The sequence below is a fragment of the Scardinius erythrophthalmus genome (assembly GCF_964197995.2).
Source record: "Scardinius erythrophthalmus genome assembly, chromosome: 3".
Classification (NCBI taxonomy): Eukaryota; Metazoa; Chordata; class Actinopteri; order Cypriniformes; family Leuciscidae; genus Scardinius; species Scardinius erythrophthalmus.
In genome coordinates this window covers 8788753-8803267 of record NC_138223.1, presented here as the reverse complement: position 1 = coordinate 8803267, position 14515 = coordinate 8788753, and the positions used below count along the sequence as shown (strand labels likewise).

Here is a 14515-nt window from a genome sequence, read left to right as displayed (position 1 = left end):
TCGGATTTGCTCGCCCTTCATGCGGCAATTTTGAGTAATTTTGGATTTTGTGAAAAACCTACTTTTGCGCACTAGTCCTTGGCTTTTGGCTTGATTGGAACCAAACCAGTGCAGCAAGATTCTCTGGAGTCTGATTGTCAATAATTATCAAGAAAATTCACAATTGGTGCCAAAAAATATAAAAATGTCTATAACCACCCAACCATTAGCCCAAATGACTTAAAAATTGGCATGCGCTATCTTTGTACGAGGTGCCACGTTAGTTTATGAGGACATTGGCGTATCTCAAAAAACATGCCCACCAATGAAATTTGAGTAGCTATCAGACAAGGTTACCAAAGGCTGATCAGATCGAAACTCAGTGAGCATGCTCTAGAGTTCTGAGAATTTTGAAAGAAATCGGCCCCTAGTTGGCACTAACTAGTTTTATGCCTCTGTAATCACGTTGTTTTTCACACATACACACAATATTCATGTCATTTGCTCCATAGACAAAATAACAGCTGAAAAGTAATGTCAAACTAATAGCTTTCTTTTGTGAAACAGGTGATCTATTATTAGTTTTATTCATTATATTCAAACTATGATTCTATAAGAGCCAGCAGTTTTGTGGCAAACAGATAAAGTGAAAGATTTAACAGTTTGTGCACAAAAAGGTATCATCTATGGCATCACTTAGCCTCACACAGACATTAAAAATCAGCAAATAAATCTCAGCAATGGTGATAAAAGTATTCGTGCTACAATGCATGATGGGAGTCTGGGTGAGTACCTGTGCTGGTACCCAACATGCACTGCGACATGAAACTTTTAATGTCACCATCGTTGAGATTCATATGCTGATTCTTGATCTCTGTGTGAGTCAGCATAATACCACAGGTTTTTTAATCTGATTGTCACAATAATGGATCTTACAGTATCACATTTCTACTATAATTAATAATACAAAACTAATAATAGATCATCTGTTTAAACAGAGATTAGGCTCTGAATAAAAAAAAAATCACTAAATTGTGAGATTTTTCATCAAAACACAAACATCAACATCTGATTATATTTTCTTTTGGCTTTTATGCCACAACGAGTGTGTTTTATAAACACACAGTTACAGCAGCCAAAGAAAAATGTAAATTATAAATTCAAGCATCAAGAGCCCAACTAAAGCAAACACTGATCTCCATCATGGTAACTTTAATGAAACAATAAATCATTAACATGTAAACTTCTGTTAATTCTCAATAACTTCTGTAGACGCACGGCAGAAATAAAATCAAACTGGTTAGTAATAAGTGAAGCTGGTAATGCTGTTTGTGGAGTTGTTTAATCCTCCTCTGCTGAGATCTTGAGAGATTTAACATCTTCTTTTATCTTCAGGTGATTTCATCTAAGGCTGTAGATGAAGTCAGTTGTAGTTTCGGTGTTTCTCTTTCGTGATTTCTCGTTCCTTTAATGATTCTGCTTGTTAGCTGCAGGTGTTCTTCACTAATGCTCAATCATCACTAAATGAATCACTTTAATCACTTAATTTCTTGACTGCAATGTTTATCCTCTTTTAGTGGCCTCAACTGAAATAACTTCAGAGTACTCATATTGGTTTCTAAAAAAATGTAATAATCGGTGTCCTCAAATGTTATGAGTTAGCTTAAGTAATTGGATTTGATTTGTGTGTGATATTGTGAGCTACTGTAGCAGTAACTCCAAGCACTCAGAGTTCATTTAAAGTTTGTCATTTCAGCGGTTTTACTCAATATAGTGAAGTTTCAGTTATATAAAGTATTTGAATGCAGTGAAGTTTAATTGTGTATTAAAAAATATCCTTCTTTTAGTGGCCTCACCTGAAATAAGTTCAGAGTACTTTGTTTTTTATCAAATGAATTGAATTGAGGTCATCAATGTCCTCAAATGTTTTTTAGTTGAACTTGTTGGGTTTTACAGTGTGCGGCTAATCGCTACACCTGTTTAGAATGTATAATGTAAACATTCTTTATTCATATGAAAATATTCTTTATTCATTCTTTATTCATACTAAAATATGAAAATTGCACACAAACCATCAACCATCTTATTTGTGTGTTTATTAGCTTCTCATTTCAAGTGTAGAAATGTTTCTTTGGTTCGTTCTTCACAGAGCGCAGGGCAAGGAAATGTACAGGACAGTGTCATGCAAAGGGCAGGATTATGGTTATGTTGACTCACATACAATGATTGACAGCTGTAGAGATCAAATGAACGTGCGACGAGTCATACTCTGATGCAAATTAGGAAGAGGAGACAGAACTTGCTCTGAACGCTCTTTCAGCTCTTCTAATCACAAATTTCAGTGGGAAATAAATAAAGGGTATTCTATATGACAAAATATTTAGCAAATGTGCATGGTTATAAATCAATATTTCTCCAAATATGCACACTTTTGAACTAAGTGTCCTAACGGACGCTGTCTACATGTATGTGAACACAAATAAACCGCAGTAGACATGAGTGAATTCATATGAGTGTTGATATTCTATTTCAAATATCATACATTACAGATTGATTATTTTGCAATCCTGACATAAATAAAAAAATGAATGTCACTGCAACCTAGTTTTATCATAAACAGAAGTCAAATATCAAAGCTGGAGTCTTTAATCTTTCTAAGTTTGTCCAGATCAAATACATTTTTTAAAATGCAGTGAATGTTTAACAACAATAATCTGGGGCCATCTGCAATCTTTGCCTATAAAGGGGTTAAATATCTATATCTAAAACACAAAACCACCACACAATAGCAGAGGATAGCACTCATTGGCTCATTCTGCTCTGTAAAATAATTATTTTCAATGGTTTTGCATTTGAAATCATATTTAAACTTTATAAAATCATTAAAATAACATTGCAAATTACTTTGTCAAAATTTACCTCTTCAATTGTTCATTTTATGCATCATATTTTGCAATATGTGACCCTGGATCACAAAACCAGTCATGTCGCACGGGTATATTTGTGGCAACAATACATTGTATGGGTCAAAATTGTCGATTTTTCTTTTATGTCAAAAATCATTAGGATATTAAGTAAAGATCATGTTCCATGAAGATATTTAGTAAACTTCTTACCGTAAATATATAAAACATGTATTTTTGTGACTGAATACAGCACAATCATGAACATAAATGGACAACTTTAAAGAAGATTTTTCTCAGTGTTTCGATTTTTTTCACCCTCAGATTCCAGATTTTCTAATAGTTGTATCTCGGCCAAATATTCTCCTATCCTAACAAACCATACATCAATGGAAAGCTTATTTATTCAGCTTTCATGTGATGTATAAATCTCAGTTTCAAAAAATGTACCATGTGACTGGTTTTGTCGTCCAGGGTCACATATCACTTTGCCATGCAATGATTGCAATGACACACCTGAAAAATATATTTTAAAGGGGAGGCTTGAAATAAGAATTTAACTAGTTTATTTCAAATATCTGTATCTACAACAAATTGTGTGTGTGTAAGCCTGTTTAATAGAGTTAACATGAAAAATGTGCCTTGTTTTAGTGGAGACAAACTGACACTTTTAAAACAGACACATTGAAAGCAAGCTAATGAGCGGTCCTCTTTTTTTCTTACTACTAACTAATGTGTTTCTATAATTCATATTTAGAAATCATAAAATCACTATTATAAAATTTACAATCATATTTTATCAAAATCCATCACTTCATATCCATTTAAACATTAGTTTTGACAATTGTGCTACATGCGTAATGTAATGTGAAACCTGAAAATGGTGTTTTACAGAGGACACTTGCAGTAACCCATTTTGTTACCCATCATATATTTTAAATATCTGTATCTAAAACAAAATTTGTGCATGTGTGTAAGCATGCTTAGTCTAGTATTATTGTTTAAGCCTTTCATTCGTTTGTGAATGTGTTTTAGCATATTCTCCATCATGGATATTTTATGGTGTCAGGCTGTCAGCCCTACATTAAGGCCTAGACCTTAACAGCATACAGTAGTTGGCATGAAGGTCCTAAAACGCTTGAACCCCGCTAATTGCTGCTTGCAGCTATATTTAATATTGTTAATGTTCCTTTTCACATGGGGCATATACATTTTCAATGTTACAAATTATAAATATAAATGAACATTGATCTATATTAATAAATGCATTACAAATGTTGTTCATTGTTAATTCATGCATGATACTTAATGCATTAATGCATGTTAACAAAAAACAAGCCAATTAGAAAACCTTTTTTTAGGAATGAAATTGGGGTCCATTTTGATTTCATGTTGACTTGAGCTGGTTTTTGGAACATGGTATCTGGTTTGTGCTGGTCTGTTCCACTCAGCTTGACTAGGAAATTATTAGATATTAAGATGACAAAAAGAGATGAGGTGATTGTGCTGGTTTTTGGGACATGGTACTGTATATGGTTTGTGCTGGAAATTATTAGATATTATGAAGACCTTTTTTTTTCTTCATTTAAAAGGAAATGGGCTTATTGTTCTTGGTTTGTGCAATTTAAGGTGGTCTTTTAGCTCTTCTCGGCTTGACCGGGATGCTCTACTAGTTTACATGATAAGTATAATAAGCGGATGTCCATAATTGACCAGTTTGGACAAGCTTTTAAAGTGTCAGACTTCCTCTTGCCCCTGAAACTGACTGTTTTATTCTAGTTTTCTTGCTTTCCTCCTTCACTTTTTTTTTTTCCTGCACACATGCATTCTATAATTTGGCAAGAGATCATGACACTGATCAACCTCTAGCAAATTAAAACCTAGCTAATTAGCCTGACTGTCACTCTAACCGCCATGTGTTGTGTGTGTGTGTGTGTGTGTGTGTGTGTGTGCATGTCTGAGTGAGAAAGATTGACTGGATTTGCATCAGTGTAATTCAGTTATTGTAATTCAGGGAGACATGTTGCCCCTCCTGCCTCCCTCACAAGAGTCCGTCTGCTGGACTTCATCATGAACTCTTCTCAGATCTTAGCCTTTAGATAAACCCTCATTAGCGCAGTGATGCTTAAAGCTATAGTAATAAAGTTTCCAAGTAAATAATCAGCCAATATATTATTAAATGTTTGAATCCTTTTAGAGCAATTGGCCCAGTGGTTCACCTCAGTGGTTCACCTCACCCATTCCTAAACGCACCAAAATTAAGAAGATCCCTGCGTTGTTTTTAATTTCTTTTATTTACTTGATTTCAGTCAGGACCACTTTGCCAAGTATATAATTTATTACAATTATAGCATACAGTTAGTGTTGGCGGTATGGTTCTGTTCTTGGCAAAACTCCTACGCCTGTCCATGCTGCTATGCCTGGACAGAGCGTCGAGAGCAGCAAGTCAAACCCCCCTGGGGTACAGAACAGAACCAATAAATGCATACATACTACAACTCTCAATTACATGAGTTGTGAAAATATACAAATACATGATAAAAGCTTGCAATGTATGACTGTACAGGAAAAAACAAAAAGACTGATTAAAGGTTCAGTTGGGGTTGGAGGAGGGAGTTTAATGCGAGCAGTGATGCTATGGAGGAAATGCTGAAGGAATGGGAGTTTATATGTGCCGCTGTGATAGATGTCGACACTGGCTTGGAACACGTCATTATCAGCTGATGCGAACTTGGCTGACGTGGCCTGCCTGAACTAACGCGATGCTTGATTATTATGACTAAATTTGGCCTCTTATTAAAAGACCAAAAACATCACACTGCTTTTGATATAACGGTTAGATTTACAGAATACAGAAGGACTAAAATGCTTCGCAATAAATTTGCACATATAGTATTTGTAAATATGATCATTTTATTTAATTGGACAGGAAACATAGTGTTTTGAATAGTTGTGCAACGTGTTAAAAATAGAAATGGGGTTTGCATAAACGGAGGGCACATGCATCCGATTAAGATGCACGTAAATGTTCTGATGCCTGTTTGTTCTTGGACATTTATGCATTTGGCAGAAGCGACTTTGCATTCAAGGTATACATTTTATCAGTTCTTCAAGCCACACATTTCTTGGCAATCAAACTCATGAGCATAATAAAAGCATAATAGGGGAATCTCAGTAATTTGTAAATCCATTGCCAAGCAAGTTGATTATCAAGGAGATACTGTAGTTGCGTTTTTAAATAATATGCACAAATAAGTGCCTTCGTCCATCAGTTATGCTGAATGTATTTGTGAGACTGCTCAATTTTGTTTTTAAAACCTTAACTGAAATAACAATTTGTAAATGGAGTAACACCAAACTGATGTGTAGAAAGATAGCATACAATTAATTGCCAGCAACAAGAATAAATTGATAGTACATAGTTTAAGGTTATGTTTCCCAAAGATAATCTTTCCTTGGGACTCTCGTGGTTTTAGTGAAAGTATGTGCTAATGGTGAGCACAGGCATTTAAAGACTAATTAGGTGGTGATTACCGGAATGAATCTCACTGAACCCCATGATGTGAGCTCCTACTGTAGCCAGTAACGAGTGGCAAAAGGTCACTGTCTCTCACAGCGTATTGTTAAAAAGACATCTTTATCAGTACTGACTGGAGGCTTTGTGAACATATAGGGATGTACATTTGCTCTTTCAGACCTCAACAGCCTGATTTGATTTAATGGATACAATGTACAGTATACTTATGAGATAATTGATGGTCAAAAGTGCACCGAGCAGTTTTACACCTAAACAAAATTAATATTGCTTTCACTAGATATGTTTAAAATGATGCACACACTTTCACAGTTGTGGAATAAAGAAGGGCAAAGCCAAGCATGATTCTGCATTTGCACTGAAATGTGACTGTGTAAATGATAGTGAGTGCAAGTCCAATGTTCTGTATCGTTTGTTTAGGAAGGTGATACCAGTGAAAATAAATGGGTATGTTCTGATCACCTAACCTTACGTGAACCTCACAGGGTATTTGGGAGATAGCAAGGTAATATATAGGGAGCATGTATGCTCAGTCTGAAGGGCACTATACGCTGAACAAACATCAATATATCACTAAAGCTTTGCCATCACGGGAATAAACTACATTTTTAAATATATTCAAATTGTCAGTTCTTTCACAATATTATTGTTTTTACTCTACTTTTGCACACTACCGCAAACTTTTGAGCTGCTCGTTTGCATATTATATTAATTCATATTATATTTGTACATTCTGAAAAACTCTGATCTGTGTTTGATGACATTGCAGGTCACTGAATGAATTGAATCACCGGCTAACCATGTTGGAAGCATTGAACACTGCATTGGAACTCTGCGAATCAGAATACAGCTAAGCAGAAATGTATTTACAGTATATTGTTATCATGATAGCACATCATAATTTGCATATAGTGCACTTTGGGCTGCTAACTTTTTTTAGTCCAATTTTCTGTTTGGTGAAAAAGCACCAACATAAATTAATGGAGTGCGTCTCAATCTGCTCCCTAGTTCAGTAGTCACTTCCCAGGGAGTCGGACATCTCTAGAGGCTGTCTTGTCGAAATCAGCATCCCACGTCTCTTAATTGCTGTTCATGATATATTGATTCACAACATAGCGAATGAGATGCATAAAAAAAAAGTTTTTTATAATGTGCGATTTAAAGTAAAAGAACAGATGCTCATGGGCTTTAAATGGAATAGAGAAGTGGCTTTACGGTGCACTAGAAGAGCTGCTATGCTTTTCACACATGACATTGTCACAGGTGTGTTAAAAATGCTCCGTCACTACATCAAAGGTGCCTGCAAACAGGCTGTGATGGAGGAGGCGAGCGCGGGGTTGACACGACCTTTTCTGAGTGACAGGTGCAGTCGGTCACCCACTAGAGTGCTTGATAGAGCAGTGATGCTGAGATGTGTTTCATATCCTTTTAACATGTTACTTTGAGAGACTGTTTTTACCTTTACATTTTATTTCAAAGCAAAATTTATGGATAACCACATTTCCAAAATGTGATGCTTTTTTGAGATACTGGATCTCACTGGATTGACCACCAAATGTAAACTAATGGAAACGCTGTCATAATGACAAAGTGATTATCATAATGGTAAATGCCCACACCTTGGTGTCCATGTGCATAAAGTGTGCACATATACAGTACATAAAGTTTATGCTAAAAGTGCATCTTTGAGGGCACTTTCGCAATAAGCTGTTGAACCCTCTTACAATTTTTTTGCACATTTGTCCTGACAGTGTAGAATATTTTGGTGAGCAAAAAATGTAGAATTGGTGCTGAATTTTATAATCATAGCAACTTTTTGGATTGTTAATTTACATCAGTAGGGCAACTTCATTTACATTTTGGATGATAAGTTTATATACAGTTTAAGTTTTAGGTAGCTTTGCTTCTGCTGTATTGTTATAAAGATTTCTGCATCTTCACATCAAAAACAAAGGACATTGAGGCCCAAAAGTTTGGGACTACTAGGAAAAAACACTTAGGCCTATATATTTATATATTTTTTTATTATTCAAATGTTTTATTAGATTATCACAATCTGATGATTGTGTTCTCCATCAAGATTTGAGAAGGTTCCATTGTGTGCCTTACTGGAAGTACATCAGACCTTCAGAACCAAGGAGTTCACAAGATCAGTCATAATTTAATTTTAGTAGTAAAGTGCAGAATCTTAAATGTTTCTTGTTCATTTTATGTCCTAACATTTCTACAGTTTTTGATTTCCAGGTTTAAGTTTGACATCTAATCCCAGATTCAAACTTTTGGACTGTATTGTGAGATGTTGGCTGCTGTCTAGTATGGCATAAGTCTCTCAGACCCAAACAATAGGACATGCAGCTGCATTTCAGCCTACCTCAGTGTGTTTGTGCTTTTCTCACAAAAAAACACAACAGGAGACTTACCTTAAGCTCCACTTATAGCACAATATGTGTCTGAGAAAAAAAGTATGTATTCTTTAAGAAATAAAACCATTTTTATTGTGCTCTTTGACATTTCCACCAGACATGAAAGCCCTTTGAGATCCATTCTTGTTCTCTTACAATCAGCCCATACATGTGTCTGTTTTCAGGCTGCTGTACATTCAAGTCATTTTCAACTTACTTTCAGTGTCCATGGAAATTCTGGAGTGCTACAGTTTGCAGTTTAAGAGATGACAATCAACTCAACAAACCTGCTAATGAGATACAGTGAATGTAAGTTGAACCTTGAAAAGTATGGATTTGCACTGGGGACATGTTTTTCAAAGATTTCAGTATGATAATCAAATATTTAAGATTTATTCACGCACAAATTAAGGGAATGATCCGAGAAATCTTCTGGTTGTTTAAAGAAGACCTTGATGATTCCATTAATTATACAGACATTTTGATTAAATAATTATACTGTCCCTATTATCATGCATTAGTCCTTTCTTGTAGACATTCATTTAGCTCTCACAGGAATTACCTGGAATTGGCTAAACGTTTTAAACTTAATTGTAAAACAAAACAGAAACAATCTTCATGTTAGGTACAAGATGACAGTGCATGTTCAGGATCAAGCTGCCGTAGAGAAACCATTTCCAATTTCAGAACAATAAGCAATAATTCTGTTCAGTATGACAACAATCATTCTGACAATGGCATTTTCATTCACAAAATCAGTTGGCAGAATGACATTGTTTAACATATTACCTCGACCTGATAAAATTCTAAAACGATCCACTCGTGTTTTGGGATAGGGGATATGAAGGCTAAAAAACAACACTGTGCACTCTAGGCCTTAATATTTGGTTGACAACATTTCTGTCAAGTATTTGACATGCACTTTGATTCAGATATAATTTAAATGTCATGTTATTTCACTCCATGAAGCAGGGTGTTGTAATGTCTGGTTTCACAGTACAGGTCTTAAAATTTGCTTCCTCAAAATTTAGAGGCCAATTCCATTGTTCAAATCAGTGGAATCTAAATTGTCTATCAGCATTAATGGCGGTGAGAAAAGATTATGCTATTAGGGCTGCCTAGATCAGCACTTTAGACCTGGATTAACAGCCGTAGAAGACATAGCTCTGTTGAATCTCAGTAAAAAACAACAAAAACAAAACACCAGGACTGATTTAGCTCTTGGGGTTCACAGTGGTTCAAAGTAGGCATGTTGTAGCAATATCTTTGACTGAGATGGAAATATTTCTGAAGGTCTTGCAAACAAGAATCAAACTGGGTTTGAGGCTGAACTAGGCCCCAAATATTGTAAAACTGGTAAAACCAAATATTGTGTTGGAGAAAAATAGTTTTACAACAGAGTACATTCATTCTCCGGTATGCAGGACTTGTGTGGAGTTTGTGGGTTCAGTTTTCTCAGTAGCACTGCTTGAAGATCTGTTAATGAAATACAACCATAGAAAGCCATTTTTTTTTCCTGCACGACTGTGTCTGTATGTAATTGTAATCACTTTGCAGGTGTAAGTCTTAAGGACTTGAAACATTCATTGTAAGTTTGAAATTGTAAACTTTACAAAAAAAAAGAATGGAGAAAGCATTGAGAGAAGCTTTTTTTCTGAAAAGTCGTTGTTTTAAAATCCAGTAGAGGTGAGCTCCTGTAGCAAATTCAGCGGTTGTCCTTTGAACAGTCGCTAAAGAAGAAGAAAAAAAGAGCGTTTTCAAAGTTGCACAGTCTGTATAAAAACCTAAGTTTGGGGAGAACAGTGTTCGGCAGACATTTTGAGTTGTATGTTTTTCCAAGTACACAACAGTCAATACTGTCACAGGACACGGCCATGCGATAACCAAAGATTAATTGTGATAATAAGAAGAATCAATCTTAACAGTAATACTACTAATCAATGATGGTCATGATGATGAGGATGATAATATAATAGTAGTTTATTGTTATTTCCAATATATAAAAATCAAATGTTGAGTTGAGGTTAATACTGTTAAAAGTTTTCTATTCTTACCACTTGGCACGTACACTCACTGCAAGATCTACAGTATCTTGTATTTAAGTTTTCATTCTCAAACAGAATGATTGAAAAGAGCTAGCAATACTTCTAAGCTATTTCTCTAAAAGTGAGTGCTTGCTTGTCACTTAATCATTGATACTGGCTGGTTTGGTCCAGAGATTTGTGTAGTCTTCTTTAATTGGATGAGCTATCATGATTTCTGCTGAGCAGAGACCCCTTTCCAGTAGTCCAGAATGTCATGTAGGTCCTCATCTTTGGCAAACTGTACTTTCCTCCGTAATGCATGACCTGCTGCAATGTACTCTTCCTCATCCCTATGACGTTTGCGGTGGAGTTTAAAACGTTCCCACAGGTTAAAAGAAGGCCTACAGCTGTACTCAGGACTGGAATAGCCACTTAGGTTGTGGTACTGCGGTGAGAGCTGCGAATAGGACAGCTCCCGTGGTCTCGAGCGCGTCAGCGGCTCCAGAATGGAGGACTTTCGGCTCCCTGACACCTCTATCGACTCCTCTATGTGGTGGGGACCGGGGTAGGAGTGCCTGTGCTCACTGTACTGTCGAATCCGCTCCGCCTCTGCCCTCAGGATCGCAGCCGCTGGCGTGACTGTTATGATTCCTGACTCATCGAGCGCAGATGCCTTCTCAATATATTTGGACTCTGATCTGTAAGCTCCTTCAGAACGGAAAGAGCGTGGACTGCGCAGCGAACCACTCGAGGACGTGCTTGCACGCTTTTGTGGGGCATCCATACTGTGATGCCTCTGTAGGGGATGATGGTACGATCCTTTGTACACTGGAGACAGAAAACCAGACTTGCCTGGTGGATGGTCTGATATGAGGACTAACTGCGGCTCCGCTGTGGACACGGCACCGGATTTTGCGGCCTGGAATGATGTTGAATCAGATTTGAGTGCGTCGATGCAGTTGTTAATGATCTGGTTCACTTTGTCCACTTCTTTTGCAATGGTGGATATCTCTGCAACAGATCCCTGGCTGGTTTCCGATGGAGGAATGCTGCATTCCCTCACACTGCGTTCTGGTTGCTCTGATCTCACTTCCATGTAATTCCCTTTTGAAGTCTTTGGTGTCCCAGAGATCTCTTGCATCTTATACTGATCTGTGTCACTGGCAGTTGGCAAGTATGGCATCCTTTGTACTGTTTCACCAGTGGACAGAATTTGCTTTTGTGACAGCTGTGATATAGTCCCTTGTTCCAGTTCAGTTCCATATTTCATCTCAATTAAGTTTCTTTTCATCTTTTCCAGCTTCTTACTCTTTGGCTCGTCTTGATGTTTGCGCTTTCTCAGGCAATGAAACACTATACCCAGTACGATGAGCATCCCAAAGAGACAACCGAGGATGGTCATAATGTAATGAGTGGCAGTTGAGCCATTTGTTACACGTTCTTGCAATGTCCTTGGCCCTGTGGAGATGGTCAGGCAGGTGTGGTTGAATCTCAAGGAGTTACGAATAGATGCCACACAATATGTGTAGTTAGTGTGAGATTTAAGGTTCTGTAATTCTATTTCTTCTCTCTGGCTTTTCAGGTTTTGGATGTCAGTAAAGAAGCTGTTATTGTACAGGACAAGGATGTACATTTTGCGAAATGGATTTGGAATCTGGATCATGATTATTGCACTTGTGTGGGTAACTTCTTTTAGTTTTATTATAGGACGGGCATCTGGATCCAGAAAGGTGGGACTGATGCTTATGGACTCTTCTGGAAATGTCCCTGAGGAACAGTCATCCAGTCCGCAAGGGCTCAAATCAGGCAACATCGTGGGAGTGCTCCCGTCTGGAGAGCCGTGGAGATACGGTGTCACGTTGTCATCGGTGCAGACAGAGGAGAGCGCATGAAAAGCATTGCGATATCTTGGCATTCTGGGGTTCTGACTCAAGAGACTGTAGCCTGAAAAGCCAGCGGGTGTGTCACACACCATCCGCTCACTTGTCCGGTTTGGGAACGCAACAAGCCAACGCAGGAATCCTAACAGCTCACATGAGCAACTGAACGGGTTTGCATAGAGCTCGCAAGTCGTAAGCTTCGATAGACCACGAAATGTAGCACCATCAAGCTGCTGAATTCTGTTCATGGAAAGGTCGATGTTTTCAATCGCAGGACACTCCCAGAAGGCATTGGCTGTGACGGTCTCGATGAGGTTAGCCTGAAGATAGAGGTACTGCAAGCGTCCCAAACCTCTTAGCATTCCTTCGGTCAAGTTCCTTAGCTTGTTAAAGCCAATTTGCAACACTTGGAGATTAAATTGGGCTGAGAAAGCCCCATCTTCAATGTAAGAGATGTCATTCTTAGTCAGATTCAGATATGTGAGATTGCCGAAGCGACTTAAGGAAGAAAAGTGGATGCTTCGAATCTTGTTCTCATTGAGTCGCAGGTCAACAATTGTGCTGTTAATATGCAAGGGGATATTTTCGTATGGTGGCTGGTTCTGGCTGCAAATTGCCAACCACACAAATCCTTTTTCCCCTTCAATCAGCCAGCAATCACCTTGGACAACAGGCACCCTTGTCAATGAGAGGAACACAAGAGCCATAGCCCAGCAAAGTAAGGCACTGGTCACCATACCTCCTCCATGTCCACTGGACCCAGACGAAATGGACATCTGTGCTTCAGTCATAGCTCCAGCCGTTTTTTGTTTTGTTTACACAGGTTATGATCTTTACCAGTATTCAGCAAGATATTCAACAAGTCTTAGATTTGTAATTGGATGTGATGTTTAAATCAGATGGATGATTGTTCAGTGCTGTTAGGAATATCAGCTTTAGAAAAAAACAAAACAATTATCGTTTTTATCTTTTCAGTGTATGCTTGGTGTCTTGTCACACTGGAAAGGAAGCTTCATTTATGACCAGAGTCTTGTTTATGTTCATTAGCTTTTCAGATAGCGTATCAGAGCATTTCCATGCATAGCCTCCCACAGGGCAGGAAGTGCTTGTGTTTTCCGAGGACCTCATTTCTCATCAGATTCCCCGCTCATGACCAGATTTTCGTTTTGTGTCCTGCAGAAATAAGAAGAAAGAACATGATTATTGATATTTGTGAAAAAACTAGGTCAAGTCCTAACAATACTCCCTCAGTGAGAGTAACAAGACTAACAAATCATATAAATGTGAATATTTTGCTCAGCACATTTTAAAATAACCCACTTACCCAAACTTAATGCCATGGCGCTTTATAATTACATCCAAATGAACACCCACTACTTCCGGTCTACCTCAATTTCCAACTATTAATGGCAATACGGAGTGCAGAAAGTTGTCTAATGGCATTTTTAGAGCTATTTTTAAAAAGTTGTTAAGCTGACGCCATGTTTTTCACCTACCGAGAGCTAAAGTTAGCGCAGATCAATCACATAGGCACTCCTGCTTGCTTTCCGAGGCCAATTAACGTCTAACAGCTTAGCTCATCTTGATAACACAAACACACACACTCTAAAGAGAAGAGTTTACTTTTACGTCTATCCACCTTATTAGCTTATGAGACCCTCTGCAAGGAAAATCCCTAAAATAGACTGCTTTTTTAATTACAGCGTGACCTAAATTCAACAAATTTTTAAAGAGAGAACAACATACAGTAGGTGAATGGTGTTTTAGATAAGGAGTGTATATTGCCAGTGCC

The 14515-nt window shown here is 37.5% G+C and overlaps 1 protein-coding gene across 1 annotated transcript; it reads right to left on the bottom strand.

Moving 5' to 3' along the window:
- Positions 1–11069: 11069 nt before the first annotated feature.
- Positions 11070–13514, bottom strand: elfn1b (extracellular leucine-rich repeat and fibronectin type III domain containing 1b; the record flags this gene model as incomplete). Its single annotated transcript, XM_081360412.1, has 1 exon — positions 11070–13514. The coding sequence occupies one exon, from the start codon at positions 13512–13514 to the stop codon at positions 11070–11072; it is 2445 nt and encodes an 814-aa protein (XP_081216538.1).
- Positions 13515–14515: the final 1001 nt, after the last annotated feature.